Source organism: Urocampus carinirostris, chromosome 17, assembly GCF_059441175.1.
Source record: "Urocampus carinirostris isolate Australia breed hairy pipefish chromosome 17, RoL_Ucar_1.0, whole genome shotgun sequence".
Lineage (NCBI taxonomy): Eukaryota > Metazoa > Chordata > Actinopteri > Syngnathiformes > Syngnathidae > Urocampus > Urocampus carinirostris.
Genome location: NC_142365.1, coordinates 23,669,429 through 23,681,706, shown reverse-complemented (window position 1 = coordinate 23,681,706; position 12,278 = coordinate 23,669,429). Strand labels below are relative to the sequence as shown.

Genomic DNA, 12,278 nt, shown 5'->3' with positions numbered 1-12,278 from the left:
TAAATTTTTCCTTCCAGCAGTACTCTCATCTTGTTATTCTTTTTCTTTCACGCACTGTGTGCTATGCATTTATTCCCAAAAAAGGCTTTCAATACATCCAACACAGTGGCAGAATCTCTTAGTGGTTCCCCTTTTGATGTCCAGGCACATTTTGATATAATTCCCAAGTTTTGTGACAAACATATCATCCTTCACTACTCTTGTATTAATTCTCCATCTACCAAATACAAGTATTTATCTACAGTACATGCACAGTAAGTCAATATGCATTTCTACTGATGCAGGATCTGTAATGGCAATAAAACCTATAATGCAATCAATCATCACATCTACCAGCAAACCAGACACCAAACAATGTATTGGTAAATAAGATTTAAGAATGTGAGTAGAAAGTATATCATTTCTTTTGGATTTATAAGTCTCTATTTGTCCACAAGACCGAGGTCATCCCTTAATGTATGTATTGCTTTGTCTTTCGTAGCTATAGTATGCATGACATTCACATCCATTAATATTGCACCTTTTGATGCTATGTTTACCCTTTATATCTGGCTGACACTTGCACTATATTGCCCCGGGTTCTCTTTTTACATTGATTATTGAACGCACAGTACTCTGAAATTAAGCGTTTTCATGGATGATTGTTGTAAAAAGTAAAAAACAAAAAAAGCCTGAATGTTTAGTGACGTCAGTAATAACATTAACCAATAAAATGGAAAGTTTGTATCTTTGGAATTGAAATTATATGTTTGGAGAAACTTAGTTGACCTGATATTTAGGTTTATCTTTCATAGCTTTATTTCATATATCAGTTCTCATGCTAATAACGTTATGCACTGTTTACTCGAGATGAAATCTTAGTAGCAGTGCTATACTTTATCAATTCAGATTTGCACAGGCTGTTGGAGATAAGTTTAATGTGTTTTTAAGATACGCTCTATACATGTGTCTGTGTAGGGTGCCCCTGTCGTGTCAGGCAGAGTGGAATTTGAGAAACTACTGAGAGAGTCTCAAAAAGAGGTTCTTTGGCTTCAAAGGCGGCTGGCTGTTACTTCCACCACACAGCCCCCAAACCACAACCCTGATCCTGGTGGCCAAGAGGGATGTGAGACACCAGTTAAGGTCAATGCTTTTGAAGAAATGGTAAGAAAATCAGTCCCTATAGTCCATATACTCCCTAACTTGCAATGTTGTATTTGCAGTAAAATGCCCCTAATTTGGATAGGGATTGCCATCTTAATCTGCTGACAGTAAAACATTGAAGTAGAAGAGAGAAAACATTGGAAGTAATGTAACATTTAGTTTTGAATCCAAGCGTATGTTTACTCTGGCCTTGCATGCTGTTTTGCCGCGTTATATAATGGCTTGTCGTTTGAGCCGACACTAATCTGCCACAAGCCATAATGAGCTGATTCCCTTTCTCGAACTTGGATCTGATAGAAGATGCAAAACTCAAACACTCTTGATCCTCTCCATTTAATACTCACCTCCCTTTTGTTTTAATTCCCCAAGTCTTTATTACGTTTGCGCCAGTCAATTGATGCGTTCATTTTCTAGTGGCAATCCACAAAAACAGAAAATACTCTCGTATCACGGACGTAGTAATCTGTTACATAATAATGTATTGGTATTATTCAGCAAATTCCTCAATCACACTACACAATTATGTGTCATTTGTAACTGAAAATGATAATAAAAATCGTGCTTTTGCCTAAAAAAGAAAATCATTTATTCATTTATTGATAGCATGGCATTGAATCTTATATATCATATTCTTTATCTGCAAGTGTCTGATTTTCAGTCTCTTCCTGGCTCAAATGAGAATGCCGATTGTGGTAATCTCTCCTTTGTGGGGCGCACACACGCACTCAGTGGACACACGAACACCCAGAACGGGGCCATGTTGTGTGAACTCTAATCCCCTCTAACAACAGAATGGTACAGTCCAGTAATCCGCTCTCTGTTGCTGTGGCAGCGGTGAGAGGGAATTTGGGTGCTAGGTAAGACTCCAATCGCACCAAAGACTTTTCTAGCAAGTCCTGCTCTGGATAACTAGCAGGCCCAGCGACAGCCTTGATGTTGCCTCAGATCACGCCAAGGGGGTAGGTCATATGTTGAGTGATACGCCTGTTGCATGGAGACCTTGTGCCTGTAATGGAGTTCTGAGTTGGTTGTTTTGTGGCAACCTTTTTCTAAAGTTGACAGCATTTTTGTATTATACACATTTGTCTTAAAATTCAAAGCACAGATTAATCGGTAGGTTATAACGAAGTTTTATGTTAAGCATTCGAATGTATGCTGTATATATTGACAGTGACAGCATGGTAGTGCACTTGACTGCGGGACATTTATATGCCCTGAATTTAAAAAAAAAATCAACGGCCAGGCCAATCCATTAAGGTGCTTTTAAAAGAAATGATCCAGTTACCCGTTTGAGTAGTCTGCAGGGATTACTCCAATGTGCTTATGGCACTCTGGGACTGCTGAATGGGGTATACCTTTGCTTTAGTGCACATAGGTCCAGGTTTTTCTTAAATCTTTACTTTTCATGGACCCTCACAGGTGGGGTTGAAGGCCATTGTTTGGTTCGCATCTAAAAATGTACGTGTTAGTCGTGAGAGGCTACATCTTTGTTGTTTGGCTTGTGATGTTATCCGATGTGGGGGAGTGTATTTTTTAATTAATTTCAGTGCATACATGTAATGTGAGAGGGTTGGCTAAAAATGGAGGCCGTGTATATATTCAACAGGAAGCAGTGTTGGTTAGCAAAAATGATCACATGAAATACACTGTCATCATCACATAAGGTTGGGAACGTGATGCAACCAAACATGAGACTGTCCCATTTTAAACGTGTTGACTGAAAAGTGCCACCATAGAGGCCAAAGACTTTTTCCCAAACGGAACAGCTCAAAATAGGAAATCAGCATTCTCTTTAGATTAAAATGTTCAGCCTGTTAGGGGACAGAATGTATAGAGAGTAGAAAGTAACGGAATTTCATTGAGTCATTTTTTATAGTGAAAAGCAGCTCCTTTTCCACAGTTACTCGTCAGATTTTTCAAAATATTCAAAATTGAAAGTTGTGTCAACTGGAATAAAAGAATACAGACACTTCAAGTAATATTGTATAATACTGATAATAACTGTGGCCTAAAGTGACAATTGTCAAAATTTCTTGACCCTACAGTAGATGAGTGTTTTTTTCATATTGTTTGAAATCACATTAAATAATAATGTATAAAATTGACAAATACAACAATTTCACCAAACATGTTTGTAATCTACAGATGAATGGCCTTTCTGTGATTATTTTGTGGACAAGATTATTTGAACCCGAAGTGTAACATCATTTTGCAACAGTAACATCCTTTAGACGTGAAGCATAGCTTGACACAAGTTTTTTTACAGCAATCCAAATGTATTTTCCCATTGATAGGCCTCAATGTCATTAACATGTTTTGCTTGCATCGTAAAACTCCCTTCTTAAAGTCCCATCAGAGATTCGAAATTTAAATGGTGATTGTGTTTGCCTCTTCATTATTTTCCAAACCCATCTTTTCCAACTATATTATGACAGATTTTTAATGCTTTTATGCATAGGGCCCTTGTCCTGAGGGAAGGTCTAATGTCTCCCAAGCCTAAACTTTGTCTCTGACTGCATAACATTAGTATCTAGGATCTCCTTGAATTTAACAGAATTTATGATAACTTGCACGTGCTGATGATTACCTGTACCTGAAGACCAAAAACAGACCCAGAGCATGACTGAAGCCAAATCGTGCTTTACAAGAGGCAGGGTTTTCTTTTTGGACATTAGTCTTTCTTCCCCTTATATTTTTTTCATTCATTAGGCTAAAAAGTTCTAGTTTATTCTCATCACTCCAGAACAAAGTATCCCAAAGTATTTTGGGTTTATCAACATTGACTTCGGCATACTGAAGTTTACTTTTCCTGTGCTTTGGAATCACGAGGGGGTTGTGCCTGGGATTTCGTATGGAATGAAACCTGATGGACTTCTGCCATGTCTTGTTGCCTGTTGTAGTTCCTCAGCTGTCACCTGAGGATTTTCCCCCACCTTTTGCATTAAGTTTGACACAATAGTTGCAGACAATAACCTCTTTTGATGCCCAGGTAGCGTTTAAACTTGCCCTTAGCTTTAACTTGAGGACTATTCTCCAAATTGTGTTTCTTAAAATGTTTAGCCTCTGTGTTTTTTTTTTAATTAAATTTTTGTTACAGTGTGCCACTATCCTTGCTTATGAAATGAAATGATTTTGTTGTAAAAGACTAGTTTATTAGGTGAAAAAAAAACAAAAGGCAGTCTGCACATGAGATGGGGAAGTAAAGGGATAACAGGAAACACGGTCTGGAAAACAATCACAGAGGGCTAAGTTTAGAATTCAGAACTGATCGATGACAGGTATCAGGGAGCTGAAAATATACCAAAGCAGGAATATCAATAGCGCGGAGTGAGACGTCAGCTTCTGCTGTTGGCACAGTCCTTAAGTGTTTCTTTATAACAGTCCTGCGGGGAATGAGGAAGAGATGATTGGGCCGTTAAGTCTGGCTGGTTGTGCCCTCTAAAGAACAGTGGCGTGCTGAATACTGACAGAAATGACCTATTCTCTGAACTTTTTTACCATTCCTGGACTTCACCATGCTGCAAAGATTTCATTAACTGCCAAGAAAAGCCATGTGTCACGGTCCTTTTAAATATGCGTGATGGCTTCTTAGTAGGGTTGCATTCACATTTACCTGTGTTTGACAACACTTGATTGAGTTTTAAGAGTGGTGGACAAAAAGGCAAACCATTGAAATATTCATAAACATATTTTTGTTGGAGTTTTATTTGGATATTTTACAAGTCATTATTTAAAGATGGCGGCACGGCTGCTGAGTGGCACAGGTCTGAGGTCATGGGATCTAATCCAGCTACCAGCCTTTCTGTGCAAAGTTTGCGTGTTCTCCGCATGCTTGCGTGGGTTTCCTCTGGGCACTCCGGTTTTCTCCCATATTCCAAAAACATCCATGTCAGGTTAATTGGCTGAATCCAAATTGTCCCTAGGTGTGAATTAGCGAGTGAGTTGTCTGTCCCTGTGTGCCCTGCAACTGGCCGCCAACCAATTCAGGGTGTCCCCTGGCCACTGTCCGAAGATAGCTAGGATGGGCTCCAGCACCCCTTGACCCTACTGAGGATAAGCGGTGCAGATAATGGATGGATGGATATTTAAAGATGAAAACTCCATTTGAAACTTGCAAAAACACATTTCTACTGTGGCTGTTGAATAGATTTGAACACAACTGTAGCTGAGACTTCTTGAAGCTGACTTCAGATGATAAATATATAAAACCAAGTGCAGATATAAAACTCATCAGTCTCATCAGCCATGCAAGTAAAGTGATCCTGCTGAACACAGGCTGAAAATATGTTAGAGGAACCATCTATCACATTTTCTTGTTGATTTCAAGAAGGCGCTTGACAGAGTATGGCAAGCCACTTTATGGGCCACCAAGTGAAAGTACAAAATTGGTCAGAAACTAGTTCAGACCATTTAACAATTGTATGCCCATGTCAACAGTGCGGTTCTGATCAATGGTACCATTATAGAGTGGTTTCACACCACAGTCGGTGTGAGACAAAGCTGCTTTCTCTCTTCAACTTTATCCAACATCTTCCTGGAGAGGATCAAGTCCGAAGCTCTGTAGAAACATGAATGAACAGTCAGTATTTGGGCACACAATATCACTAACCTCCGATTTGCCAATGATATCGCCAAATTGGAAGGAGATTGACAGGAAGTCAGAGATCTGGTCAGTCACCTGTACAATTCATCAAGCCAGTATGGGATAGACATCCGCACACAAAAAACAAAAATAATGACCAAGAATCCCAAAGGTATCAAAAGAGTGGTCAGAACAAGATATAATTGCTAGAATAGCTCAAACCACAGCCGCACTTGTCTGATTTAATCCCATTTGGAGAGACAAGAACATAGCAGTGAAATCAAAGATCCAACTCATGCAGGCGCTGGTTACCTCCCTCTTCCTCGACACTTGCGAAACATCGACTCTCACCACAAAACTGGAAAAGAAAATACAGGCCATGGAGATGCAATGCTACAGGCAACTTCTAGGCATCAGCTCCTTTGCTCATGTGACAAAAGAAATGGTGCGCAACACCATCAGAGGGCACATTAGACCCTACAAAGAACTGTTGTCAACTGTGCACAGACAGAAACTTCAATGGTATTGTCACGTCATTACATCATCTGGACTGGCCAAGATAATTCTCCGGGGCACCGTCCAAAGGGGCAGAATCAGAGGAAGACCGAAAAAGAACTGGGCCGACAACATTAGGGAATGGACTGGTGCCAATCTTGCCACGACCCAAATAAAGGTCAGGAACCATCAACAGTGAAGAAAGCTGTCCAGAGTTGGGTTCCATTGGTGCCCCAACGACATATTAAGGGATTAGTGAACCGTGAGATACTCTTTCTAGCCAAATACTAAGTTATTCCATATAATTTTTTTCTGCATATCACAAATTTTTAATCTCACTGTATGTTTATGTCTTCATTTATTATCTCTGAGGTTTTATGAAATGTCCCTGTGTGTCCATTTTGTGAAAAACAGTTTCAGAATTGCATCAGTGAAAACTTCTGAGTTTAGCTACTTTGTCAATCCCTTTTAAATTTATCTGTTTTTGTTGAGGTTTTTACCTGTTGAGATATATTTGATAAATGTTGTGTTTTAATATTTGAAATATGAATTGGATTTAATTTTACTTTGATTTGTGACTTTTCACAAAAATAATCCCTGTCCTTTGTACACAAAATTGTCTAGATTCGCTCTATATGTGATATCTCTGCTATACCCCTTTTATAGATTTGAAATACAGTACACAATACAGTTGCTTGTTGGCCTTGGTTTTGGGAACATATGCGGTTAGATTTTGCATGTATCCAAGACAAGAACAGATTAAATTAGGGCATGGGTCTTTTTTAATAATTTATTTTGAGTATTTGAAATAGTTTTTCATTAAAACATTTTTTTAAAAATTGAATTTGTGGGGCAAGCCAAGGTGTGACGTAAAACAAAACAAAACAAAAAAAAACAAAATATCACATGACGCCGTTATAATAAAAAGCAATGCAGGTAACAGCGCCAGCTGGGTGGGTAGCGCTCAGCCCCACGGTGCAGAGATTTAGAGCTTAAGTCCAGCTACTGCAGCTTCCCAGTGTGAAGTTTGTATGTTCTCCCCGTGCTTGCGTGGGTTTCCTCCGGGCACTCCAGTTTCCTCCCACATTCCAAAAACATGCATGTCAGGTTAATTGGCTGGTCCAAATTGTCCGTAGGTGTGAATGAGCGAGTAAGTGGTCTGTCTCTGTGTGCCCTGCGGCTGGCCGGCAACCAGTTTAGGGTGTCCCCTGCCCACTGCCCGAAGACAGCTGGGATGGGCTCCAGCACCCCCGCGACCCTACTGCGGATAAGCGGTGCAGATAACGGATGGATGTAGGTAACAGACAACTTACAATCTGCTCAACTAACATCCACCCGGACTTTCAAAAAAGTGTCTACATATGATGTTTGTAAAATCTTACAGTTGACATGTTCATACCAAAGTAAAAAGCTCAAATAGCTTCTACAATACTGTACATTATTATTTAGTTTGGTATCCCTATTAAGGTGATTTAAAATTGTATTTTAATATTGTGTAGTTCAATTAACAAAAATTAAAGCTATTTTACCATGCAATTTTATGCCAATGTTTCTATTCGGGATATAATATTTCAAATTCTACACAATAAAATTCGACACCGGTTTTCATTTGTAGTTTGAACATGCTAAACAAACATTTAATAATGTATTATTAGTCTTTTATTATCAAGAAACATTTTACCGTGAAAACAGAAGTCATTTTTGGAGGTTCATTTTGGTGCTCAAGTGACCTATATTTTACTGTCAGCAATTGTCAACTAACTCTTATTGTTTGAAGATGACTCCCCTGATTTGATAAGGTTTGGGTGAACCTTATTCTTAGGTTTCCCTGAAAAGTCTCCATTTTGGTGCTGCAAGCTTCCAATCAAGTAACATTTTACCGTGAAAACAGAAGTCATTTTTGGAGGTTCATTTTGGTGCTCAAGTGACCTATATTTTACTGTCAGCAATTGTCAACTAACTCTTATTGTTTGAAGATGACTCCCCTGATTTGATAAGGTTTGGGTGAACCTTATTCTTAGGTTTCCCTGAAAAGTCTCCATTTTGGTGCTGCAAGCTTCCAGGCTACTTAATTGTAAATGAGATGGTCATTAGCACTTTAGTTACTACTTCCCCCTTGCTGTTTCACGGTTTATTATGTAAACAAACACTCGGGACCGACAAAAGCACCAAAAGGCGAAGGAAGATGCTTTCTAACGTCAACAAATATCTCGACCCGCTTAACTTGCTCTGGAGTAACATGCGGCTTTTTGATGCTCCCGAGTGCCTCTGTGTTTTATTTTTCAAAAATGGTTGTTAACGGAAAAATACATGTTTTCTGTGAAAGGGCAAACAGGATGGGTTTCCTTCCTTAAAAGGCCAATAAAAGCCTTTTAATTTCTTGCGGCTTCACCCCTTTTTTTTTGTTTTGAACATTTTTTTTTGTCCTATATGGCTCTCTCAACATTTGGGTTGCCGACCCGAAATTAAATGCATTTTTCCATAAAGTCCAAATGATGGCGAAGAAGTATCATGTGTTTTAAAGTGGATTGTGTCCTTAAATCAATATAGTGGTGCAATAAAGTGGCAAGATTATTTTTAAAATCATAATTTGACATTACAGAAGTTATTTGTAAAAACCAAAAACTTTATAAAGTAAAGTACATTTATTTGTTAAACAAATACTGAAGCCTGTCAATTGTGTTTATTATATGGTTTAAATGTATAATATAATATACTATACTATTGAAATATAGTATTTAACAACTAAATCAATAAAGGTTTGCACATTACAGCTTTTGACTATCGTGGGACTTTTTTGTAACTACAACCCCGCAAAAAACAAGGCATTACTGTGTTTTAAATCGGGTAGTAGGACAAGTAGCAGAAAATAAGTAAAATAAATGCATCCAATTAATTTATGATAGTAATTTCTTTTACAAGCTTGGTGTGAATGATCTTGTTATTAGGTCATGGCCTTGGTGTCACGAGTAAAGTCACATATTCAGCTGTTCACTGCAAGTAGGTCTGTGTTAAAATCAGATTATGATTTCCAACACCAAACAGTCCAACTATACTCTGTCTGGTTGGAGACAGTTGGAAAGGTCTTACAGTTTCTGCCATACAGCCAATAATTAGTAAGTACAGCCTACTTCCAGAAAATACTAGTTTCCTTCCTAATTCCTCTGTCAAGTCTTCATGCCGATATGTTACAGTCATGGTACGGACTTGGAAAAATCCCATTTGATTATTTTGATTCTAGTCAGACAACTTGGAGTTAATCCATCTCACAAGAAATCAAACCTGTATTGGCAGCCTTACATCTTCGATTGACTGCCTCATTTATGCTCTTCATGTCAGGTTGTAGGAGAGACCCCGCGTGTGCCATTAGATGAATCTCCATCTAGTTGTGATAAGACTCCCGGAGGGGAGGAGGACTCGGGGCTGCCAGTGAAGCCCCAACTGAGCCTCAGCCCCACTCCCCCCCATCAGGGAAAACATTCAACGGAGAAGCATCTTCACTATCTGGTCAGTAACGCCTATATCTGCTGGTAACACTGGCCGTTCATCTGTATTATTCAAGCTTTTTCTGCTCAAGTTCACTCGAGTAACTCTTAAAGTTTTTCTAAAATTCCTTAACATACAAACCTTAAGGAAATATGACATATTATTACATGTTTTTTGCATAAAATCTACATATATATATATATATATATATCTCATCTCATCTCATTAGCTACACCGCTTATCCTCAGTAAGGTCGCGGGGGTACTGGAGCCCATCCCAGCAATCATCGGGCAGTGGGCAGGGGACACCCTGAACTGGTTGCCAGCCAATCGCAGGGCACACGGGGACAGACAACTCGCTCGCTCATTCACACCTAGGGACAATTTGGACCGGCCAATTCACCTGAAATGCATGTTTTTGGAATGTGGGAGGAAACCGGAGTGCCCGGAGGAAACCCACGCAAGCACGGGGAGAACATACAAACTCCGCACAGGAAGTCTGGAGCTGGATTTGAACCCATGCAGGAGGTTCCCAAGACATGAACTGTGCCGCACATGCGCTAACCACTGCGCCGCCGTGCTGCCTATATACTGGACTGTCTCAGAAAATTAGAATATTGTGATAAAGTTCTTTATTTTCTGTAATGCAATTAAAAAAACAAAAATGTCATACATTCTGGATTCATTACACATCAACTGAACTATTTCAAGCCTTTTATTATTTGAATATTGCTGATTTTGGCTTACAGCTGAAAAAAACTCAAAAATCCTATCTCAAAATATTAGAATACTTCCTCAGACCAAGTAAAAAAATAATTTTATAACAGCAAAACTAAATCAAACATTTGAAAATGTCCATTGATGCACTCAGTACTTGGTTGGGAATCCTTTTGCACGGATTACTGCATCAATCCGGCGTGGCATGGAGGCAATCAGCCTGTGGCATTGCTGAGGTGTTATTGATGCCCAGGATGCTTCGATAGCGGCCTTCAGCTCATTTGCATTTGCAGGTCTGGTGTCTTTCATCTTCTTCTTAACTATACCCCACAAATTCTCGATGGGGTTCAGGTCAGGGGAATTAGCAGGCCAATCAAGGACAGTGATGCCATGGTCAGTAAACCAGTTTCTGGTGGTTTTGCCACTGTGGGCAGGTGCCAGATCATGCTGGAAAATGAAATCCTCATCTCCATAGAGCTTTTCAGCAGATGGAAGCATGTAGTGCTCTAAAATCTCTTGGTACACAGTTGCATTTACTCTGGACTTGATGAAACACAGTGGACCAACACCAGCAGCTGACATGGCTTCCCAAACCATTGCTGACTGTGGGAACTTCACACTGGATTTCAAGCAACTTGGATTTTGCTCCTCTCCAGCCTTTCTCCAGACTCTGGCGCCTTGACTCCCAAATGAAATTCAAAACTTGCTTTCGTCTGAAAAGAGGACTTTGGACCACTCTGCAACTGTCCAGTGCTTCTTCTCCATAGCCCAAGTCAGACGCTTCTTCCGTTGTCTTGAGTTCAGAAGTGGCTTGACCATGGGAATACGGCTATTGTAGCCCATTTCCCGGACACGTCTGTGAACTGTGGCTTTTGATACCTGGACTCCAGCTTCAGCCCACTGTCTTTGAAGCTCCCCCAAATTCTGGAAGCGGCTCTTCGTCACAATTTTGTTAAGGCTGCGGTCATCTCTCTTGGTTGTGCAGCGTTTCCGGCCACATTTTTCCCTTCCAACAGACGTTTTGTGGATATGCTTTGAAACTGCACTCTGTGAACAGCCTGCTCTTTGAGAAATTTCTTTTTGTGTCTTACCCTCCTGATGGAGGGTATCAATGATGGTCCTCTGGACAGCAGTCTTCCCCATACTTGTGATTTAGTTTACTGAACCAAGCTGAGTGTTTTTGAGGCTCAGGAAACCCTCGCAAGGTGTTTCGAGTTAATTAGATGATTCAGGTGATTAGTTGAATAGCCTACTTGTATACTTTTTCATGATATTCTAATATTTTGAGATAGGATTTTTGAGTTTTCTTAAGCTGTAAGCCAAATTCAGCAATATTAAAATAATAAAAGGCTTGAAATAGTTCAGTTGATGTGTAATGAATCCAGAATGTATGACATTTTTGTTTTTTTAATTGCATTACAGAAAATAAAGAACTTTATCACAATATTCTAATTTTCTGAGACAGTCCAGTATATATATATATATATATATATATATATATATATATACAGGGAGTGCAGAATTATTAGGCAAATGAGTATTTTGACCACATCATCCTCTTTATGCATGTTGTCTTACTCCAAGCTGTATAGGCTCGAAAGCCTACTACCAATTAAGCATATCAGGTGATGTGCATCTCTGTAATGAGAAGGGGTGTGGTCTAATGACATCAACACCCTATATCAGGTGTGCATAATTATTAGGCAACTTCCTTTCCTTTGGCAAAATGGGTCAGAAGAGGGACTTGACAGGCTCTGAAAAGTCAAAAATAGTGACATATCTTGCAGAGGGATGCAGCACTCTTAAAATTGCCAAGCTTCTGAAGCGTGATCATCGAACAATCAAGCGTTACATTC

At 39.4% G+C, this 12,278-nt stretch overlaps 1 protein-coding gene across 1 annotated transcript in view; it reads left to right on the top strand.

The window, feature by feature from the left end:
* Nucleotides 1-12,278, top strand: part of tspoap1 (TSPO associated protein 1) — a 77,777-nt gene that overhangs the window by 19,837 nt on the left and 45,662 nt on the right. The window contains exons 6-7 of the mRNA XM_088320416.1: nucleotides 958-1,143; nucleotides 9,560-9,727. Of these exons, the coding sequence (XP_088176542.1) occupies nucleotides 958-1,143; nucleotides 9,560-9,727 (354 nt within the window). The remainder of the gene's footprint in view (nucleotides 1-957; nucleotides 1,144-9,559; nucleotides 9,728-12,278) is intronic.